General features: G+C 43.4%; 1 protein-coding gene across 1 annotated transcript in view; it reads left to right on the top strand.

Moving 5' to 3' along the window:
- FBN3 (fibrillin 3) overlaps positions 1-23,399 on the top strand; it is a 193,268-nt gene that overhangs the window by 35,246 nt on the left and 134,623 nt on the right. Inside the window, 4 exon segments of the mRNA XM_070735596.1 lie at positions 17,299-17,496; positions 19,198-19,323; positions 21,371-21,408; positions 21,410-21,497. Of these exon segments, the coding sequence (XP_070591697.1) occupies positions 17,299-17,496; positions 19,198-19,323; positions 21,371-21,408; positions 21,410-21,497 (450 nt within the window).

Raw genomic sequence — 23,399 nt, forward strand, 5'->3', positions numbered from 1 at the left:
ACACTACTGAGTCAGGTAATGAGTTCCACACTTCAACAACTCGGTTGCTGAAGTCATATTTTTTACAGTCAAGTTTGGAGCGCTTAATATTAAGTTTGAATCTATTGCGTGCTCTTGTGTTGTTGCGATTGAAGCTGAAATAGTCATTGACAGGTAGAACGTTGCAGCATATGATCTTGTGGGCAATACTTAGATTGTGTTTTAGGCGACGTAGTTCTAAGCTTTCTAGACCTAGGATTGATAGTCTGCTTTCGTAGGGTATTCTGTTTCGAGTGGAGGAGTGAAGAGCTCTTCTGTTGAAGTATCTTTGGACATTTTCAAGGGTGTTGAAGTCCGAGATGTGGTATGGGTTCCAGACAGATGAACTGTATTCAAGGATGGGTCTGGCAAAAGTTTTGTAGGCTCTGGTGAGTAGCATGAGATTGCCAGAGCAGAAGCTGCGTAGGATCAGGTTAACAACTCTAGAAGCCTTTTTGGCGATATTGTTGCAGTGGGCTTTGGCACTTAGATCATTCGATATTAGTATCTGTGGTCTTTGGAACTCCCCGAGACTGGTTTTTGTGCAGATATTCCACTGAAAATCAGTTCATTGAAAAAGTGTACAAAATGGCGTTTGGGATATTTGGAAAAATGGGATCTTATGCCTGTAAAGAACTCAGCGGGTGGAGGGGGGGTTAGTGGGAAGGTGGGAAAGCATTTTCGGTGTCTGAGTTATTTAAACCTGGTTCCCAGCTGTCTTGCCTTTGCCAAAACAAACCCGGGGCTCTGGCTGTGCAGAGGAGGAGAAGGATCGAGTTTCAAAGCCTCCTGAGCTTTTTCGAAGCAGCGGGATAAGTTCTCCCCGCTGGAGTCTCAGCTACAACCCCCCCTCCATCCCCCACCCCCCCTTAACAGTCGGGGTCTCCTTGCAGCCCTCCAGATGTTTTGGATTAAAGTTCTCATCAAACCCAGCTGGTAGGGTCTGGAGTTGGGCGGTGGCAGGGTTTTGCAGACCCAACCATCTGCATGGTTGAAGAAGGTGGATGGGATGGGCAGTGATGGGCTCCTATGGGAACAGTCAGGTACGCAGAACCGGTAGAAAAAATTTGATTTTTTTTTTCCTTTTTTTCCCTTCCGGGCTCTAGGTCTGTTTTTCCTAGCGTGGTAAATGAGGTTAAATGTAGAAACATAGAAACATAGAAGACTGACGGCAGAAAAAGACCTCATGGTCCATCTAGTCTGCCCTTATACTATTTCCTGTATTTTATCTTAGGATGGATATATGTTTATCCCAGGCATGTTTAAATTCAGTGACTGTGGATTTACCAACCACATCTGCTGGAAGTTTGTTCCAAGGATCTACTAGTCTTTCAGTGAAATAATATTTCCTCACGTTGCTTTTGATCTTTCCCCCAACTAACTTCAGATTGTGTCCCCTTGTTCTTGGGTTTACTTTCCTATTAAAAACACTTCCCTCCTGGACCTTGTTTAACCCTTTAACATATTTAAATGTTTCGATCATGTCCCCCCTTTTCCTTCTGTCCTCCAGACTATACAGATTGAGTTCATGAAGTCTCTCCTGATACGTTTTATGCTTAAGACCTTCCACCATTCTTGTAGCCCGTCTTTGGACCTGTTCAATTTTATCAATATCTTTTTGTAGGTGAGGTCTCCAGAACTGAACACAGTATTCCAAATGTGGTCTCACCAGCGCTCTATATAGCGGGATCACAATCTCCCTCTTCTTGCTTGTTATACCTCTAGCTGTGCAGCCAAGCATCCTACTTGCTTTTCCTACTGCCTGACCACACTGCTCACCCATTTTGAGACTGTCAGAAATCACTACCCCTAAATCCTTCTCTTCTGAAGTTTTTGCTAACAATGTGTATAATTTTAGAAGAGCTGAGTGTGTGTGTGTGTGTGTGTGTGTGTGTGTACATACACATACAGTTTATAGAGTAGATAATGTATATTTTTGCGACCCTGTGTGTAATATGTATCTACACATGTGGGATATATACATAGAATTAAAGAGTATGTATTGGATCTTCAGTCATAGTAAATAGAGAGGGAAATTGTATCACTTTGAGGCGAGGGGAGGCCAGGCACCCTTTCCCTAACCCTTGACATGACTGACATCAAGTTGGCCACCTTTAAGCCCGTCAGATGACCTTTAAGCAACCCCCCGGTCACATGATCATCAAGCCACTCCCACCCGGTCACATGGCTGGCAAGCCACGCCCACAAAATAAGCCACACCCACAGAGTGGTAGTAAAAAAATTTGCAGTTCTACCCTATTATTATTTGACTGAAAGAGGAGGTTCAGGAGGGAAGTGTTTTTAATAGGAAAGTGAGCACAACAACAAGGGAACACAATTTGAGGTTAGGTGGGGGGAAAGATCAAAAGCAACATGAGAAAACATTATTTGACTGAAAGAGTAGTAGATGCTTGGAACAAACTTCCAGCAGACGTGGTTGGTCAATCCACAGTAACTGAATTGAAACATGCCTGGGATAAACATATATCCATCCTAAGATAAAATACAGAAAATAGTATAAGGGCAGACCAGATGGACCATGAGGTCTTTTTCTGCCGTCAATCTCCTATGTTTCTATGTTTCTATATCATTTCAGACAAATGGCTCTCCAATCTTTATTTATTTTTATTTATTTATTTATTTTGTCCAATACACAATAATACACAATGATGGTAATAGAGGACACCTTTGAGGAAATAGAATTAGAGAAAGAATAGAAGAGAGGGTATAGGAGAAAATAATCAATGAGAGAATAGAAGAAAGATATAGGGATAGAAGAGAAGATATATGGGATATAGGAGAAACAACAACAGGTCGGAAGGCACTCTAGTGCACTTATGCACGCCCCTTACTGACCTCTTAGGAATATGGAGAGGTCAACCGTGGACAGTCTGAGGGTAAAATGTTGGGGGTTAGGGGATGATACTACAGAGTTGGGGGAAAGATCAAAAGCAACATGAGAAAATATTATTTTATTGAAAGAGTAGTAGATCCTTGGAGCAAACTTCCAGCAGACGTGGTTGGTAAATCCACAGTAACTGAATTTAAACATGCCTGGGATAAACATAGATCCATTGTAAGATAAAATACAGAAAATAGTATAAGGGCAGACTAGATGGACCATGAGGTCTTTTTCTGCCGTCAGTCTTCTATGTTTCTATGTTTCTATGTATAGGAGATATAGGAGAGCCATAGGACAGGGGATGGAAGGCACTCTAGTGCACTTGTACTCGCCCCTTACTGACCTCTTAGGAATCTGGAGAGGTCAACTGTAGATAATCTAAGGGTAAAGTGTTGGGGGTTTGGGGATGACACTATGGAGTCCGGTAGAGTTCCACGCTTCGACAACTCGGTTACTGAAGTCATATTTTTTACAGTCAAGTTTGGAGCGGTTAATATTAAGTTTAAATCTGTTGTGTGCTCTTGTGTTGTTGTGGTTGAAGCTGAAGTAGTCAAAGGAAGAAGTTGAAAATGGCAGCTGCATCCGTTGAGTGCCAAAATTCCACCGCTGGGTTTTGCAAAGGTTTGCTGAGCTGCACAGCTGCTGGTTGGGGGAGCTTTTATCGCTGGGGATTAATCTTGGATTTTCTTCTTGGATGGGTTTTAATCCGCTGTATTCCTGGAGAGGAAGGGGAGGGGCTGCCTGTGTAATAGCCCTAAATCATAGCGCTTGTAAATCTCCCAAGGGGGTTTTTTGAGTCGGAAGGAAAATCCCCTTCAGTTGCCAGAGGCGGATTCCCAGGAAAGCGAGCAAAAGTATGCGATCCAAGTATGCAGATGTCTTTCTGGTGGGAGAAAAGGAGGGGGAGATACCACAGGGTGGGGGGGAAGCAACAGGAAGGTTATTTGTGCATTGGGGAAGGGGAAAGGTCTGGAACGCCCCTTCCCCAAAACTCTGGGTTTCTTGAGTGGAAGCCACTTCATACAAACATAGAAGATTGATGGCAGAAAAAGACCTCATGGTCCATCTCTTATACTATTTCCTGTATTTTATCTTACGATGGATCTATGTTTATCCCAGGCATGTTTCAATTCAGTTACTGTGGATTGACCAACCACGTCTGCTGGAAGTTTGTTCCAAGGATCTACTACTCTTTCAGTGAAATAATATTTTCTCACGTTGCTTCTGATCTTTCCCCCAACTAACCTCCGATTGTGTCCCCTTGTTCTTGTGTTCACTTTCCTATTAAAAACACTTCCCTCCTGGACCTTATTTAACCCTTTAACATATTTCAATCATGTTCCCCCTTTTCCTTCTGTCCTCCAGACTATAGAGATTGAGTTCATTAAGTCTTTCCTGATACGTTTTATGCTTAAGACCTTCCACCATTCTTGTAGCCCATCTTTGGACCCGTTCAATTTTGACAATATCTTTTTGTAGGTGAGGTCTCCAGAACTGAACAAAAATGAGGTCTCTCTATACAGAGAGATCACAATCTCCCTCTTCCTGCTTGTTATACCTCTAGCTATGGAGCCAAGCATTCTACTTACTTTCCCTACCGCCTGACTGCACTGTTCACCCATTTTGAGACTGTCAGAAATCACTACCCCTAAATCCTTCTCTTCTGAAGTTTTTGCTTACACAGAACTGCCAACACATTATTCAGATTGAGGATTCGTTTTCCCCAAGTGCATTATTTTACATTTGGAAACCTTAAACTGCAGTTTCCATTGTTTAGAGTTGCTAGTCCTCGTGATCTCTTTGCCAAGTTGTCCTGCGTGCCAACTCTCCCAGGGGCTGTTTGAGATGGGCTAGTGAGGAAATCATTGGATTGGCAGCAGAGGGCGATCCTACATCACCCCAGACAGATGGCAGTCCAATCTCTTTTTGAAAGTGTCGAGTGTTGGAGCTCTCACAACCTCCGCAGGCAAGCCGTTCTCCTGGTTGATCGCTGTCACCGTCAGAAAGTTCCTCCTTGTTTCCAGATTCCCTCTCTGACATCTTTATCTGCTATCCGGAAAAGCTATTTTTGCACAAGTGCTGTCTGATTTAAGAGTGTGCTCATTGCATCTCCGTCCACTTCAGAAACATCCGCGCATTCTGAGATTAGGGTTTTTGTTGGAAGTTCTTTTCTAAGTGCTCCATGTAACATCTCATGAGCATCTGGATTATCTGGAGCATCTGAAGTTAGTTGGAGGAAAGATTAGAAGTAATGTGAGAAAATATTATTTGACTGAAAGAGTCGTAGATCCTTGGAACAAACTTCCAGCAGACGTGGTTGGTAAATCCACAGTAACTGAATTTAAACATGCCTGGGATAAATATATATCCATCCTAAGATAAAAATACAGGAAATAGTATAAGGGCAGACTAGATGGACCAGGAGGTCTTTTTCTGCTGTCAATCTTCTATGTTTCTATGAATGCGAGGAAGAAGTAGAATAGAATTCTTTATTGGCCACACAATTCTGATTGGACACTCAAGATATTTGTCTTGGTGCAGATGCTCTCAGTGTACATAAAAGAAAAATATATATTTGTCAAGAATCATATGGTACAAAACGATTGTCATAGGGGTCAAATAAGCAATGAAGAAACAATCAATATTAATAAAAACCTTAAGGATACATGCAACAAGTTACAGTCATACAGTTCTAAGTGGGAGGAAAAGGATGGGATAGGAATGATGAGAAAAAACTAGTAGAAATAGTAGTGCAGACTTAGTAAAAAGTTTGACAGTGTCGAAGGAATTATTTGTTTAGTAGAGTGATGGCGTTCGGGGGAAAACTGTTCTCGTGTCTAGTTGTCTTGGTGTGCAGTGCTCTGTAGGGATATTTTGAGGGTAGGAGTTAAAACAGTTTGTGTCCAGGATGAGAGGGGTCCATCAATATTTTCTCAGCCCTCTTTTTGACTCATGCAATATCCAGATCCTCAATGGAAGGCAGGTTGGCGACTATTGTTTTTTCTGCAGTGAGGCTAACGCAGGTGTCAGGGTTCCAAATGATATGTCTATAGCAAACTTATTTATTTTATTTGTTAAGTATGCCTAAGATAAGTCTGCGGAGAGGGGTGGCATACAACTCTAATAAATAATAATAATAATAATAAAAATAACAGATATAACTGTCTGCGGAGAGGGGCGGCATACAAATTTAAATAATAATAATAATAATAATAATAATAATAATAATAATAATAATAATAATAATAATAATAATAAATATGTTTATGAATACATGAAATAAATACAAATAAATGGGGGACATTAGGACAGGAACGGTAGGCATGATGGTGCCCTTATGCACACCTCTTAGGAATTCTACTCACTCACAATTCTAAATTATCAACTAGAACTAAGACTGGAAATATACCTACTAGGTGTTATCAGTGGGCATCATAGAAAGGCAAATTTATATCTTATAATCCATGTACTTAAAGCGGGAAGATTGAGTTTTGCACAAAATTGGAAAAAAGAAAATATACCAACAGAACAGATGATAATCAGAAAGATACTAGAATGCTCAAAAATGAGTAAAATGATGATAGAATTGCAGAATAAAGAGAAATTAATATTATCCATATGGGGAAAATTATACAAATGGACAAAAGAAAAAAAATGGAAATAAAAAACCAGACAAAATAAAAGAGGACAATGTAGAAAAGGCAATGTAAAAACAACTTTATTTCAAAATGCTTCCATAAATTGTTTGTATGGTGTATTTTATACTGTGTCTACTTTTTATATGTGTTTGTTTATGCTTTATGTTTCAAAAAATTGAATAATTCAATAACAATTGGGGAATGGGGTGATATCAACAATAGATAGTCTAAGGCAGTAGTTCTCAACCTTTCTAATGCTGCGACTCCTTAATACAGTTCCTCATGTTGTGGTGATCCCCAACCATAAGTCCAGCGCCAATTCTCCCAACAGAGCTTTCAGCTGATTGGAAGGAAGGTCAGAGGGATACCCCCACTGTAAACGTCTGATTGGTTGAATTGTAAAAATATGTTCCAAGGCGCCAGAATAGAAGTTTTAGTTCCTAACACCATGGGAAATTTGCCTTTTCCGATGGTCTTAGGCGACCTCTGTGAAATGGTCGTTTGACCCCCAAAGGGGTCCCAACCCCCAGGTTGAGAACCACTGGTCTAAGGTTAAAGGTTTGGAGGGTCTGGGGATGAAATCAGAGTCAGGTAGTGTGTTCCAGGCATTGACCACTCTTGCTGAAGTCGTATTTCCTTCAATCCAGTTTGGAGCATTTTACTTTGAGTTAATATATCTATTGTGGGCTTGTTTATTGCTGTGGTTGAAGCTGAAGTAGTCATTGACAGGTAGGATGTCATAGCAGATAATTTTGTGTACTACGCTTAGGTCAGATGCGGCATAGTTTCAAGTTGTCTAAACCCAAAATTTCAAGCCTGGTGGCATGTGATATTCTATTGCAAGCAGAGGAATGGAGGACTCTTCTTGAGAAATATTTCTGGACTCTCTCAATTGTGTTGATGTCAGATATGCAGTGCGGGTTCCAGATGGGTGAGCTGTATTCAAGGACTGGTCCAGCAAATGTTTTGTATGTTCTCCTTAGCAATACAATATTACCAGAGTAGAAGCGACACAAGATTAGGTTAGAAACATAGAAGACTGACAGTAGAAAAAGACCTCATGGTCCATCTAGTCTGCCCTTATACTATTTCCTGTATTTTATCTTACAATGGATATATGTTTATCCCAGGCATGTTTAAATTCAGTTACTGTGGATTTACCAACCACATCTGCTGGAAATTTGTTCCAAGGATCTACTACTCTTTCAGTAAAATAATATTTTCTCATGTTGCTTTTGATCTTTCCCCCAAATAACTTCAGATTAATTCTTGTAGCCCGTCTTTGGACCCGTTCAATTTTGTCAATATCTTTTTGTAGGTGAGGTCTCCGGAACTGAACACAGTATTCCAAATGTGGTCTCACCAGCGCTCTATATAAGGGGATCACAATCTCCCTCTTCCTGCTTGTTATACCTCTAGCTATGCGGCCAAGCATCCTACTTGCTTTTCCTACCGCCCGACCACACTGCTCACCCATTTTGAGACTGTCAGAAATCACTACCCCTAAATCCTTCTCTTCTGAAGTTTTTGCTAACACAGAACTGCCAATGCAATACTCAGATTGAGGATTCCTTTTTCCCAAGTGCATTATTTTACATTTGGAAACATTAAACTGCAGTTTCCATTGCTTTGACCATTTATCTAGTAAAGCTAAATCATTTACCATATTACAGACCGCTCCAGGAATATCAACCCTATTGCGCACTTTAGAGTCATCGGCAAATAGGCAAACCTTCCCTACCAGACCTTCCCCTACGTCACTCACAAACATATTAAAAAGAATAGGGCCCAGAACAGACCCTTGTGGCACACCGCTTGTAACCTGTTAAAGTTCCAACTAATATGTCCCATTCCATAAGAACTCTGAGGCAGGCATATTTCTCACAGGACATACCCGATTGGCATTTTCTCAGTGAAAAAACATCTCTATGTTCCCGCCGATTTTACACCCAATTAAAAGTAAAACTTGACCATTTCCTTCCAGACTCACCAATCACACTGTCCAATCAGCATGTAGTCCAGTTGCTAGGTGACCACTGTCTCCACCGGTAATAGGCTGCTGCCTCTACGGGGTGGGGGGGCACACATAGTGGAGGGTAGTAAGTTTATGCACTATTTATTGAATACTTAATAGGTTTTTTTATTGTCCTTCCTTCTCTAGTACCTTAGTATCATCCTTAATTACTTTTAAAATAGGAAATAATTAAAATAGTATGTTTTTACCCATAAACGCTTTAATCATTTTAATAAAACTGAACTTTTATAGCGATGAAAGAAAATTTAGCTACTTGCCTAATCTGTTATCCTATTGAACCTGGTAGGTTCAGTACAAAACCTTAAAATGTTACTGTGCTCCTCAACAAATAATGCTGTCTATCCTTTGTCCTTTTTGTGGCTATTCAAAATATGTGACTTCACCCACTGAAAAAGAGTCCAAGCACCTATTTGAAAACTTATCTTGTTAGGTAAGCCACTCCCACCCAGTCACATGACCTTTAAGCCACACACAACCCAGTTACATGGCCGGCAAGCCACTCCTACCTGGTCACATGGCTGGCAAGCCACTCCTACCTGGTCACATGACCATCAAGACACACCCACACCATAAGCCACGCACACAGTGTGGCAGTAAAATTTTTGCAGTCCTTCACTGCTTCGGACAGTCACCAAACGATGGGTTGCAAGATGAAAGAAACCTCCTTGTACTCCAGAAGTAGCACTAGAGGGCGTCCCCCTAAAAACACGGCTAAGGTTCTAGTCCTCATGGAGGTCGGCCAAGGGTGGGCTTCCTTTGGGAAGAAAAAGTACAAATGAGTTCCCGGGTTCTTTAGAATTGTGCGACTTACAGCCTTTCTCATGTATGGGAGGGCGGGTTCCGATCCCAAGTCTGAGCCTTAATAAAATTCCAATTGTGGCCTCATTAAGTCTTTGTTCACCTGACCTCTTCCAATTAGATCCAGATGTGCTCTGGCCCTCTGCCAGCTCGTTCCCCCCCCCCATTAGTTGGAAGGCGCTCCGAGTCCTCAGAGAGGGGCGGCATACAAATATAATAAATAATAATAAAATAATAATAATAAGACGGGGGAAAACTCCCTTCCTGCCACAGCCTGGGCACTGCAGAAAGCTTTGATTAGATTAGATTAGATTTATTGGATTTATATGCCGCCCCTCTCCGCAGACTCGGGGTGGCTCACAACAATGGTGAAGAACAGTATATAGTAACAAATCTAATATTTAAAAATCTAGATTACAGTTTTAAATTTTAAAAGTCCAAAAAAGAAACCCCAATATATAAAAAACAACACACAATCGAATCATACACAAGAACTATATGGGCAAGGGGAAGATGTCTCAATTCCCCCATGCCTGACAGCAGAGGTGGGTTTTAAGAAGTTTACGAAAGGCAAGGAGGGTGGGGGCAATCCTGATCTCTGGGGGGAGCTGGATCCAGAGGGTCGGAGCCACCACAGAGAAGGCTCTTCCCCTGAGTCCTGCCAGATGACATTGTTTAGTCGATGGGACCCGGAGAAGGCAAATTCTGTGGGACCTAACCGGTCACTGGGATTCGTGCGGCAGAAGGCGGTCTCACAGATATCCTGGTCCGATGCCTGTTATCTGTCTCTTGCTGGGAACTTAAATCAGAAAATCTATTTTTGTCCATTTCTCTGCCTTTCCCCCTTACAACCCCCCCCCCTCCTTCCCAAGTCTATTTCGGGAGCAAGGCTTAACGAGAAAAAAGGGTATTTGGCTCATTGCCAAAGGTTGTCCTTGTGTTCAGTCTCCAGGTTGGGGTTTCTTTTTAGAGGGGGGGCACTTCAACTCCCAGAATTCACCAGCCAGGACAGGAAATGAAGCCCATTTTAAGATGGGTGGAATTTCCTGACAGTGAGAACAATTAACTGACTCTGGGACGTTGGTGCTGAACCCCCTGCTAAAAAGAAGAGGGGGACACCCACCATCCTCTTTTAACAACCCCATAATCCTTTATGAAACCAGGTTGCAACGCCTTCATCTCTTCAGTCTTGAAAGACGGCGTTGAAGGGGTGACTTGATCGAAGGGTATAAAATCCTGCATGGGGTAGAAAAGGTGGATAGAGAAAAATCATTTTCTCTATCCCACAATACTGGGAGGAGGGGGCCCTCCCTAAACATCATAGGTGAGAAAGTGAGGACAAATCAAGGGAAATATTTCTTCACCCAGAGTTTTGTTGGTTTATGGAATTCACTTCCAGAAGAGGTCGTGACAACTGTCAGCCTGGAGAGCTTCAAGGCAGGATTAGGCAGATTCGTGGATGCCAAGTGTATCAGTGGTTATTGAAACGGAGGTCCTTGTGCCACCTCTTTGTTTGTTTGTTTGTTTGTTTGTTTGTTTGTTTATTCGTTTATTCATTTATTCATTTATTCATTTATTCATTTATTCATTTATTCGTTTATTCGTTTATTCGTTTATTCGTTTATTCGTTTATTCGTTTATTCATTTATTCATTTATTCATTTATTCATTTATTCATTTATTCATTTATTCATTTATTCATTTATTTAGCCTGGAGAGCTTCAAGGCAGGATTAGGCAGATTTGTGGATACCAAGTGTATCAGTGGTTATTGAAATGGATATCCAAGTGTCACCTCTATATTTGTTTGTTTGTTTGTTTGTTTGTTTATTTATTTATTAAATATTTATTTATTTATTATTTAGCTTGGAGAGCTTCAAGGCAGGATTAGGCAGATTCGTGGATGCCAAGTGTATCGGTGGTTATTGAAATGGATGTCCAAGTGTTGGTTGAGGCAGGCAGGGTTCCCTTGGGTCCCATTTGTTGGGGGTCCAGGGAAAGGGAGGGTCTTGCCTTCTCTTTCTGCTAAAGATCCCCATGGACAATTGGTGGGCCACTGTGTGACACAGAATGCTGGACTTGCTGGACTTTGGCCTGATTCAGCAGGGCTCTTCTTAGGTTCTAATGTTCTTATGTCCTTTGTGGGCTTGAATCTGGACAACTGAATGGAGCTGAGGGTTTACTGGCCTGATGCCTTTCCTGTTGCCAATGTGGAGGGTTTCCCCCCCCCCCACCAGATATATGAGGGTTATTTGGAAAGTAAGGTTACAAGGCATGTAACTCTTGTGGGGAACGTTCGCGGGGGAAGTGGGTATTACTATCATGTAGCGGGAAGCCAGCAGAAGAGAACGAGCAGTGCCAGTGGTCAGTAGATCATCAACAGGCATTGTGGTAGAGGTTTTCCTTTCCCTCCAAGTGCGAAGTGCACGCTGTCATACACTACCTGAATGCTAAGGGCAGGAACGCTGCTGTGATGGGCACCCAAGATGCTCACTGAAGCACAAAAAGTTGATAAGAGTCCGTGCCACCCGAGAATTTCTTGACTGTTTTGAGATTGAAGGCGAGGCTTTTCTCAACTGTAGAGTGACAGGAGATGAAACTTCCCTTCCCCTAGGCTTATAGAATTTATACATGGTATGCTTGTATGTATGAGTGGTTCTATAAATTGGGGTTTTTTAGATTATTTTTAATATTAGATTTGTTTACATTGTCTTTTCATTGTTGTTAGCCGCCCCAAGTCTTCGGAGAGGGGCGGCATACAAATCTAATGAATGAATGAATGAATGAATGAATGAATGAATGAATGAATAAATAAATAAATAAATAAATAAATAACACCATACTCCAGAGAGCAACGGCAGTGGCATCATACTCATTTTCATTCAGCCGAAAAATTCAAAACTCAGCAATCGGAGAGAAAAATCTTGGGCACCCGTCGTGCACAAATCCTGGGCACCCATCACAGCAGCGTTCCTACCCTTAGCATCCAGGTAGCATATGACAGCACACACTTCCCACTTGGAGGGAAACGGAATGAAGACACTCATCTCCAACCCTCACCACAATGCCATCTACTGACCATTGGCACTGCTTGTTCTCTTCCACTGGCACAATAATAATACCAACTTCCCCCGCAAACATTTCCTGTGAAAGCTACGTGCCTTGTAGCCAGTGACAGGCCACGATTCACAGCATTACCAGAACATGCTGGGAGCTCATGTGCACCCCATCCCAGGATTCCGCTTCTGCGCATGCAGTAAAGCCAAATCTTGCACGAGAATTCACCAATTTGTGGCCTTTTTTGCTTCCGCGCCTGCGCAGAAGCAAAAAATAGTCGAAAATCATGAAAAATGGCTGCTGCTGGAGCTCAGAGGCCTCTCAGAGCCAAAGAAGAGCCTTCTCCTTGCAGGTAAGAGACCTCCGGCCACCCCCGCTGCTCATTCTGGCCGCCCACACCCATTCCCTGCTGCATCCCATGCCGTCCCATCTCTTTCTCCCCTACCTTTTCTGCCGCTTCTTCGCCCTGCTCTGCAGCGCAAGGAGCAGTTCGGGCGGCTAAAGCCCAGCACTGCCGCAGTCTACTGCTGCTGGCTGGAGTTCTCACTGAGCCTCTCAGGCACATAGTGACATTTGGCTACTGCACATGCACAGCAGCGCGAGATTTGCTTCAGCAAGTGTGCAGCAATCAAAATGTCGTCCGGGTATCTTTGCATAAGCAAGATTTCTGCAATTTTCTTAAAAAAAAAAAAAAAGAAGAACAGTGAAAATCACCAGAATCTCCCTGGTTGTGCCCATGAACAGGCACTGGGGACCATTTTTGCTGGAGCTGTGCACAAAGCTGCATTTTTACTGCTGGAACAGCATTTCCCAGCATTCCGGTTGGGGCCCACACCCCTGCTTGTAATCTATAACCCTCCTATACTCAGAGAAATATCTGCCTGTGAGTTCAATCCACCTAGGATTGAACTCACAGCCTCCTGGTTGTGAGGCAAGGGCTCCACCTGTAGGCCATCACAACATTCAGGAGGACACCCACCAATGAACTAGACTTTCAGTCCTGGGCCTAGAAAGTTTAGAACTAAGATGCCTTAAACAAGATCTAAGTATGGCCCACAAGATCATATGCTGCAACATCCTGCCTGTTGGCGACTACTTCAGCTTCAACCACAACAACACAAGAGCACACAACAGATTCAAGTTTAATATGAAATGCTCCAAACTTGACTGTAAAAAATATGACTTCAGTAACTGAGTTGTCGAATTGTGGAACTCATTACCAGACTTCATAGTGTCATCCCCAAACCCCCAACACTTTACCCTTAGATTATCTACGGTTGACCTATCCAGATTCCTAAGAGGTCAGTAAGGGGCGAGTACAAGTGCACCAGAGTGCCTTCCATCCCCTGTCCTATTGCTCTCCTATATCTCCTATACCTTTCTTCTATTCCTATATCTCTTCTTCTACTCTTTCATTGATATATTCTATTACTTTATCTTCTTTTCTATTATTTCTTAGATATATTTTACTATGAGTATCTCCTCTATAACCTTCATCATGTATTTTACTATGTGTATATAGATATATACCCACTAAAACCCTTATTGTGTATTGGACAAAATAAATAAATAAATAAATAAATAAAATAAATAAAATAAATTCCTGCAAGCTGCCCACCCCTGCAGCCGTGGACTGGCAGCTAAAATCAACGATGACAGCCAGAAACGTGGGAAAGACAGAACGCAGCGGAGGTCAGGAAATGAAGAAAAGATGTTTTTCCCACCCTGACAATGCCTCTCTTGTCCTTCAAGACCCCCGTCCCTCTTTGCAGATGGTTGGGCTGGACGGGAGGGTGAGTGGGATCTCTACTTGGATCTTTCTGGTTTCAAAGGCAGGAAATCTCAGTGGGTCACCCCGTTGACTGGATCCCGTAGGGAGGGTGGAGGGGAAGCATTGGAAAATCCTTGGAGAGGCTCTTTCCAGAGTTTAAAAACTGGGGTCTTTCCCGGAGGGGTTTCAGGGAGATAGCCCAGCTGCAAAACGGGGGAGCCTGGGGGGAATCTCCCCCCCCCCCATGTTCTTTCGGAATCCACTTTAGTGTAATGGAGGGAAGAAATGTCATTTTTTCCAGGTGGTGTAAAGTCAGTGATGGGCTTCTATGGGTACAGTCAAGTACGCAGAACTGGTAGAAAAATTTTGAATTTTTTCTTTTTCTTCCCTTTCTGGAGACCTCACCTACAAAAAGATATTGACAAAATTGAACGGGTGCAAAGACGGGCTACAAGAATGGTAGAAGGTCTTAAGCATAAAACGTATCAGGAAAGACTTCATGAACTCAATCTATATAGTCTGGAGGACAGAACTAAAAGGAGGGACATGATCGAAACATTTAAACATGTTAAAGGGTTAAATAAGGTTCAGGAGGGAAGTGTTTTTAATAGGAAAGTGAACACAAGAACAAGGGGACACAATCTGAAGTTAGTTGGGGGAAAGATCAAAAGCAACGTGAGAAAATATTATTTTCCTGAAACAGTAGTAGATCCTTGGAACAAACTTCCAGCAGACGTGGTTGATAAATCCACAGTAACTGAATTTAAACCTGCCTGGGATAAACATATATCCATCCTAAGATAAAATACAGGAAATAGTATAAGGGCAGACTAGATGGACCAGGAGGTCTTTTTCTGCCGTCAGTCTTCTATGTTTCTATGTTTCAATGGCTGGGGAGGATGAAAATTGCCTCTCCTGCCCCTCAGAGGCCCTCTGGAGGCCAAAAACAGCTTGTTTCCCTACTTCTGGTGGACCCAATAGGCCCATTTTCCACCCTCCCAGGCTCCAGAGGCTTCCCTGGAGCCTGGAGAGGGCAAAAACGCCCTCCCACATCCCCCCAGAGGCCTTCCGGAAGCCAAAAATGCCCTCCCAGAGCCTCTGTGTGAGCCAAAAATCATCTGGCCCGCACACACATGCCTGCTAGGGCAACAGCTTGTGTGCCCTAAGATATGGCTCCGCGTGCCACCTGGGGCACCCATGCCATAGGTTCACCATCACTGCCCTATACTATGTCAGACAAGTGATTGTCCAGTCTCTTCTTTTTTATTTTATTTTTTTTTATTTTTTATTTTTTAAAAATATTTTATTTACAAATATACAATGAATACATATAATTCCGATTGATAATAAAAACATTTCGAATTACAGAAGACAATAATCATGTCGGATTATAGTCTAAACAATATACTTTGACAATAGACCAAGACAAATAAACAAAAAAGTCGGTAAATATACAAACATACAGAAGGAAAGAAAAGAAAGAAAGGGAAAGAAAAGAGTAGAGGGAAGAAAAGGATGGGCGGGTGTACGGTAGATCTGTATTGAGATTATGAACTAGGTATATTTTCAGCAGCTCATTTCCTTATATCTAATATCTGAAATTATCGATAAGTAAAAGCAAGCGTTGAATAAATCAAGATAAAGAGGTTTTAAGAAAGCCAGTCCAATTTTAGAGTACATATCAAGTTTCAAGTTTCAAGTTTTATTGGATTTATATGCTGCCCCTCTCCGAAAACTCGATGTCTCATACATCTATTGAGAAAGAAGGAAAGATTTAATACCAGATTTGTGTCTGTTTGAATATATACAGTTCTTGTCATTTGTTAGGCAAGTTGTTCAGTCTCTTCTTAAAAGACTCCAGTGATGAAACACTCACAACCTCTGGTGGCAAGCTGTTCCACTGATTTAAGGGGCACTGAAACATAGAAACATAGAAGTCTGACGGCAGAAAAAGACCTCATGGTCCATCTAGTCTGCCCTTATACTATTTTCTGTATTTTATCTTAGGATGGATACATGTTTATCCCAGGCATGTTTCAATTCAGTTACTGTGGATTTATCTACCATGTCTGCTGGAAGTTTGTTCCAAGGATCTACTACTCTTTCAGTCAAATAATATTTTCTCATGTTGCTTTTGATCTTTCCCCCAACTAACTTCAGATTGTGTCCCCTTGTTCTTGTGTTCACTTTCCTATTAAAAACACTTCCCTCCTGGACCTTATTTAACGCTTTAATATATTTAAATGTTTCGATCATGTCCCCCCTTTTCCTTCTGTCCTCCAGACTATACAGATTGAGTTCATGAAGTCTTTCCTGATACGTTTTATGCTTAAGACCTTCCACCATTCTTGTAGCCCGTCTTTGGACCCGTTCAATTTTGTCAATATCTTTTTGTAGGTGAGGTCTCCAGAACTGAACACAGTATTCCAAATGTGGTCTCACCAACATTCTATATAGCGGGATCATAATCTCCCTCTTCCTGCCTGTTATACCTCTAGCTATGCAGCCAAGCATCCTACTTGCTTTCCCTACCGCCTGACTGCACTATTCACCCATTTTGAGACTGTCAGAAATCACTACCCCTAAATCCTTTTCTTTTGAAGTATTTGCTAACACAGAACTGCCAATACAATACAGTACTCAGATTGAGGATTCCTTTTCCCCAAGTGCATTATTTTACATTTGGAAACATTAAACTGCAGTTTCCATTGCTTTGACCATTTATCTAGTAAAGCTAAACCTTTTGCCATATTACAGACGCCTCCAGGAATATCAATCCTATTGCACACTTTAGAGTCATCGGAAAGAGAAGATTCTCTTTCTCAACCCCCTCCCCCAACACCTAGCCCCACTACAACAGTCCAGCATTTGTCCAGAAACAAAGAACTGCCCAGTGTTAGGAAAATAGCTTCTCTAGGAAGCAAATTTCTTCACCAAATCCTGGCAGCCCACAGATTCTGGTGGGAGATGCATGTGAAACCCCATTTGCACACTCACTCAGGAGGGAGAAGTCTTTCCTACACATCCGAGGGACCCCCATTTCTGGCTTGGTACTGACCACCATTCTTCTTTCCTCCCTAGATTACAGGACGGGACCCTGCTTTAGTCAGGTGAACAAACAGATGTGCCAAGGGCAGCTGAGTGGCATCGTGTGCACCAAAACCATGTGCTGTGCCACCATTGGCCGTGCCTGGGGCCACCCCTGCGAGATGTGTCCGGCACAGCCACACCCTTGCCGCCGCGGATTCATTCCCAACATCCGTACTGGAGCCTGCCAAGGTCTGTGATATGTTTGTGTGTGAGCCAGCTGGGAAGAGGGTGGGTTTCAGCAGGTTGTGACCAGTTGTGGAGAACCAGTAGCAGAAATTTTGAGTAGTCTGGAGAACCACTAAATGCCACCTCTGATTGGCCCTGCCTCCATCTAGTCTCTGCCTCCCGAGTCCCAGCTGATCGGGAGGAAATGGGGATTTTACAATAACCTTCCCCTGCCACGCCCACCATGCCATGCCACGCCCACCAAGTCACACCCACAGAACCGGGAGTAAAAAAAAATCAATCCCACCACTGCAACTGGGGTTTTTCAGTCCAAGAAGTCAAGATGGCCACCACAATAGTGTTCTGTCGAGCTCTCTGGTAGAATCCTCCCAAAAATGCACAGATACAATTTCAGACACACACACGTTTGACAATTCAAAACAATATTCTTTATAATGAAAATTAACTTAACCTAAGCCCTCTTTTTGTATAGCAAAGAGCACTGATCTCCAAACAAACTGGTAATTTGTACAAGTCCCTTATCAGTTCTGTGATACTTAGCTTGCAGCTGTGAGGCAATTCACAGTCCATCTTTCACAAAGTGAAACACACTTTGCTCTGGGTTAGTTTCAAAGCAGGGAAAAATCAGCACACAAAAAGTCAAAGTCAGTAAAGCAGTCATGAAACACAACGATCAGATAATCCTCCACAATGGCCAAACCCACAGGCTGCTCTTTATAGCAGCCTCACTAATGACCACAGCCCCACCCAACCACAGGTGGCCTCATTTTCTTTGATAATAATCTCTCAGTTGCTGTTGCCTATGCATCGCTCTCCTCATGCGTGGCTGTATCATTAACTCTTGTTCTGAATCCAAGGAGGAGCTAGATAATTGATCTCCTTCTGAGCTGTCTGCCACACTCTCCTCCTCCCTGTCACTCATGTCTTCTTGGTCAGAGGAGCCCTCATCAGCAGATTCCACCGGGGGCAAAACAGGCCTGCAGCATGTGGATGTCTCCCCCACATCCACAGTCCTTGGGGCAGGAGCTGGGCCAGAGCTAACCACAACAAATGGTGAATAAGTAATCCTAAGCAGTATTGGGTTACAACCGGTGGACTTGACGGCATCAAAATGGAGCTGCGTGTGCAGCTCTGAGTGACTGGTGGGCAGGTGTGCATGCATAAGAAGCCAAATCTCACGTGAGGATGCTCTCATGTGAGAGATTTCGCCAATTTTGGGGATTTCTTTTGCTTCCGCACAGCAAAAAAATGCCCAAAATCGGCGAAATCTCACATGTGAATCCTCACGCGAGATTTGGCTTCCTGCGCATGCCCAAAAGTCAAATCTCACGTGGACATGTGCATACACCCCCGAGTCACCTGGAGCTATGCACGCAACTGCACTGGTAACGAGGAACCCCTGCCTGATCCTAAGCCTTACTACTGGTGACTTAGGGATTGTTGGAAGTTACAACGGTCTGCAAGGGGTATAAATCCTTCCATTCCCCATGAATCAGTCAGAACTTGAGAAACTTCTTGGATGAGAAACGAAATATCTTCAAAGAAAAAACAGAAAGTCCAGTTACCACCCGAAAAAGCACTTTTGGGGACAAGGGATTGAAGTGGTTTCTGAATGGCGTGACTGCCCTCCGAGGCCCTTTTCTCTCCTCTCCTGGGGAGGTGGGCTCACTCAATGTTGGGGGTCCTTGCTTTCTCTCCCCATAGATGTGGATGAGTGCCAAGCCATCCCCGGATTGTGCCAAGGGGGGAACTGCCTCAACACCGTGGGCTCCTACGAATGCAAGTGCCCGGCGGGTCACAAGCAGAGCGAGACCAACCACAAGTGTGAAGGTGAGGAGACTCAGGTGGGCTTGGGGTGGGGTGGGGGAAGTGAAATCAAATAGGGTTCTCCATGGAGAGCATTTTGCCCAAAATATCAATACAGTGATACCTCGTCTTACAAACTTAATTGGTTCCGGGATGAGGTTCTTAAGGTGAAAAGTTTGTAAGACGAAACAATGTTTCCCATAGGAATCAATGGAAAAGTGATTAATGCATGCAAGCCCAAAATTCACCCCTTTTGCCAGCCGAAGCACCCGTTTTTGTGCTGCTGGGATTTCCCTGAGGCTCCCCTCCATGGGAAACCCCACCTCTGGACCTCTGTGTTTTTGCGATACTGTGATTTCACTGAGGCTCCCCTCGCTGGGAAACCCCACCTCCAGAATTCCGTTGCCAGCAAAGCACCCGTTTTTGCGCTGCTGGGATTCCCCTGCTGGGAATTCCCCTGCAGCATCACAAAAACATGGAAGTCCGGAGGTGAGGTTTCCCATGGAGGGGAGCCTCAGGGAAATCCCAGCAGCGCAAAAACGGGTGCTTCATTGGCAATGAAAGTCTGGAGGTGGGGCATCCCAGTGGTGGCGGTGGGTTTGTAAGGTGAAAATAGTTTGTAAGAAGAGGCAAAAAAATCTTAAACCCCGGGTTTGTATCTCGAAAATTTGTATGACAAGGGGTTTGTAAGATGAGGTATCACTGTATAGATGTAACTACAAATAAAGAAGCAGTAGCCCTCACGATCTATGGAACATATAAAATTTATTTAAAACTAGTAAAAGCTACTAAGCTTTCATCAGCCCCTACTGACTTCATCAGAGGGACTGACGAAAGCTTAGTAGTTTGTAGTAGTTTTAAATAAATTTTATACTTTCTGGAAATGATGAAAGCTACTGTTTCTTTATTTATAACTACAGTAATCCCTCGTTTTTTGCTGGGGAATGCGTTCCAAGACCACCCGTGAAAAACGAATTTCCGCAAAGTAGAGGAAAGATATTTTTTATGTATTTAATGAGTATTTGGACTTTTAAAATTCACCCTTTGCATTAAACAGTCATTCTATAATGTTTCTCAGATGGAACTGCATGTGATATCCTACCAGTTTCTTTAATAGAGTGCAGTAGCACTGCAGAAGAATTTTATGAATTTTTAATGGATTTAAAATTTTCAATGGATTTAATGGATTTGAGCCCCCTTTGAAAACCCGTGAAGTAGCGAATCCGCAAAAGATGAACCGCGAAGTAGCGAGGGATTGCTGTATACCTGGAACTCGTATCTTTAGGACAATTCTTAGATGTAACTATACAGATATATTTGTGGATGCTTTATTTAGACCAAATTGGTATATCAGCATCTGCAAAGCTTTACGCTAAATGAAATCAATTCCTTCTTTCATCGGGGCGGGTTTATTTGTTTGTTTGTTTGTTTGTTTATTTATTTATTTTGTCCAATACACAATACATATTGAAGAGGATAGACAGGAAATATTATATATAAAGAAAAGATATAAAAGTAGAGGAGAAGATATATGAGAAGAAAAGATATATGATATATGAGATAAGGAGAGACAATTGAACAGGGGACGAAAGGCACACTAGTGCACTTATGTACGCCCCTTACTGGCCTCTTAGGAACCTGGAGAGGTCAATCGTGCATAGTCAAAGGGAGAAATGTTAGGGGTTAGGAGTTGACACTATTGAGTCCAGTAATGAGTTCCACGTTTCAACAACTCAATTGCTAAAGTCATATTTTTTACAGTCAAGCTTGGAGCGATTAATATTAAGTTTGAATCTGTTGTGTGCTCTTGTGTTGTTGCGGTTGAAGCTGAAGTAGTCATTGACAGGCAGGACGTTGCAGCATATGATTTTGTGGGCAATACTTAGATCGTGTTTTAGGCGGCGGCGTTCTAAGCTTTCTAGACCTAGGATTGATAGGGCTCTTAGGCTCCGGTCTCCAAGGCGGATTGTCCCTGAGTGGTCAGCTCTTTCCAGGGGGGAAGGGAGGTGACTTACTTGAATGAATCGGATTAGATGGCCACCGATTAACCCCCCCCTTCCCCCTCCCCCAGATGCCGACGAGTGCAGCAGCACGCCCGGTGTGTGCAACGGGGGGCGAGTGTACGAACACGGTGGGCAGCTACGTGTGCGCCTGCCCACGAGGGTTTATGACCAGCCCGGATGGATCCCGTTGTATGGGTAAGCATGACACTAATACGGTCTGGGCCGGCCCTGCTTTTCCAAGTGGCAAGGAGTCCCAAGGGCACAGAGGGCAGGGAGGGCAGGGAGTCCTTTGACTTGGGTTCTTTTTTCATACATACAACAGTTGCGGCATCCTCACGTGGTTGAAATGTGGACACTTGGCCACTGACTCACAATCCCCTTTTGACGAGCAAAGTCGATGGGGAAGCTGGAGCTTCTAAGTTAACAAATGCAGGGATTCACTTAACATCTGTGGCAAGGAAAGGTGGTAAAACGAGGCAAAATCCGCTTAGCAATGGTCTCGTTTAGCAACAGAGGCTGCGGTTGTAAGTCGAGGATTTCCTGTCTTGCCTCTTTGCAGGAAGTTCTCACTATGAATACGATGGTTGGTAGCCCCAGCCGCTTTGGGAACTGGTCAGTAGATGTTTGCTTGTGGGGGAGCGAGGGGCACTGCTCATGGTCAGTCAAGGCCTTGGTCACTTCCTGAGAATGGATTTCTGCAATCCCCACCTCTGTAGGGGCTGCCGTAGAAAGCCAAGAATGTGGCCCAGAATGTCCTGGTAGGGGTAGTTGAGGAACGGCTGTCAATTTACTCCTTTAAAATACCACTCAGGTAGTTTCGTTTATGTGACTGCCCTGTTTAGTCACCATTCAAGCTTGCTTGCATCCTCTCACCCTCCCTCCCTCCCCTCTTCTCTCTCCCTCCCTCCTCCCCTCTTTCCTCGTTCATTTTTTCCTTCCTTCCTTTCGTCCTCTCTCCCTCTTTCCTCTCACTTTGTCCTTCCTCCCTCCCCTCCCTCCCTCTCACTTTGTCCTTCCTTCCTTCCTTCCTTCCTCCCTCTTTCCTCTCACTTTGTCCTTCCTTCCTCTCTCCGCCCTCCCTCTCACTTTTTCCTTCCTTCCTTCCTTCCTTCCTCCCTCTTTCCTCTCACTTTGTCCTTCCTCCCTCCCGCTCCCTCCCTCTCACTTTGTCCTTCCTTCCTTCCTTCCTTCCTTCCTCCCTCTTTCCTCTCACTTTGTCCTTCCTTCCTCCCTCCCTCCCTCCCTCTCACTTTGTCCTTCCTTCCTTCCTTCCTCCCTCTTTCCTCTCACTTTGTCCTTCCTTCCTTCCTCCCTCCCTCTCACTTTGTCCTTCCTTCCTCCCCTCCCTCCCTCTTCCTCTCACTTTGTCCTTCCTTCCTTCCTCCCCTCCCTCCCTCTCACTTTGTCCTTCCTTCCTCCCTCCCTCCCTCTCACTTTGTCCTTCCTTCCTCCCTCTTTCCTCTCACTTTGTCCTTCCTTCCTTCCTCCCTCCCTCCCTCTCACTTTGTCCTTCCTTCCTCCCTCCCCCTCCCCTCCCTCTCACTTTGTCCTTCCTTCCCTCCCTCTTTCCTCTCACTTTGTCCTTCCTTCCTTCCTTCCTCCCTCCCTCCCTTCCGAGGTGGGTAAAATAAGGACCCAGATTGTTGGGGGCAAGAGGCTGATTCTGTGAACTCGCTTAGAGAGGGCTGTAAAAGCACTATGAAGCAGTAGATAAGTCTAAATGCTGTTGCTATTCTCTCCCCTTTCTTTTCCTATCTCCTTCCTTCATGCCCTTTTCTTTCTACCCTTTCTTTTCTTTCCTCTATTCTCCTCCTTCCTTCTCTTTTTTCTTCATTTTTTTCTCTCCTGCTCCTCCATTTCTCATTTCCCTTCCCATTTTCTCCCTCTTCCTTCCTCTCCTCCCTCCCCTCTTTTCTTTCTTTCTTTCTTCTTCTTTCTTTCTTTCTTTCTTGGATTTCTATGCCACCTCTCTCCAAGGATTCGGGGGCAGCTTACAACATATACAAATCAGTAGGCTACAATAATATTAAAACCAATTAAATTAAAATTATATAACTATCTAAAATCCCTAGTGATTAGTTGGGGGAAAGATTACAA

The sequence above is a fragment of the Erythrolamprus reginae genome, chromosome 1 (genome assembly GCF_031021105.1).
Source record: "Erythrolamprus reginae isolate rEryReg1 chromosome 1, rEryReg1.hap1, whole genome shotgun sequence".
Classification (NCBI taxonomy): Eukaryota; Metazoa; Chordata; class Lepidosauria; order Squamata; family Dipsadidae; genus Erythrolamprus; species Erythrolamprus reginae.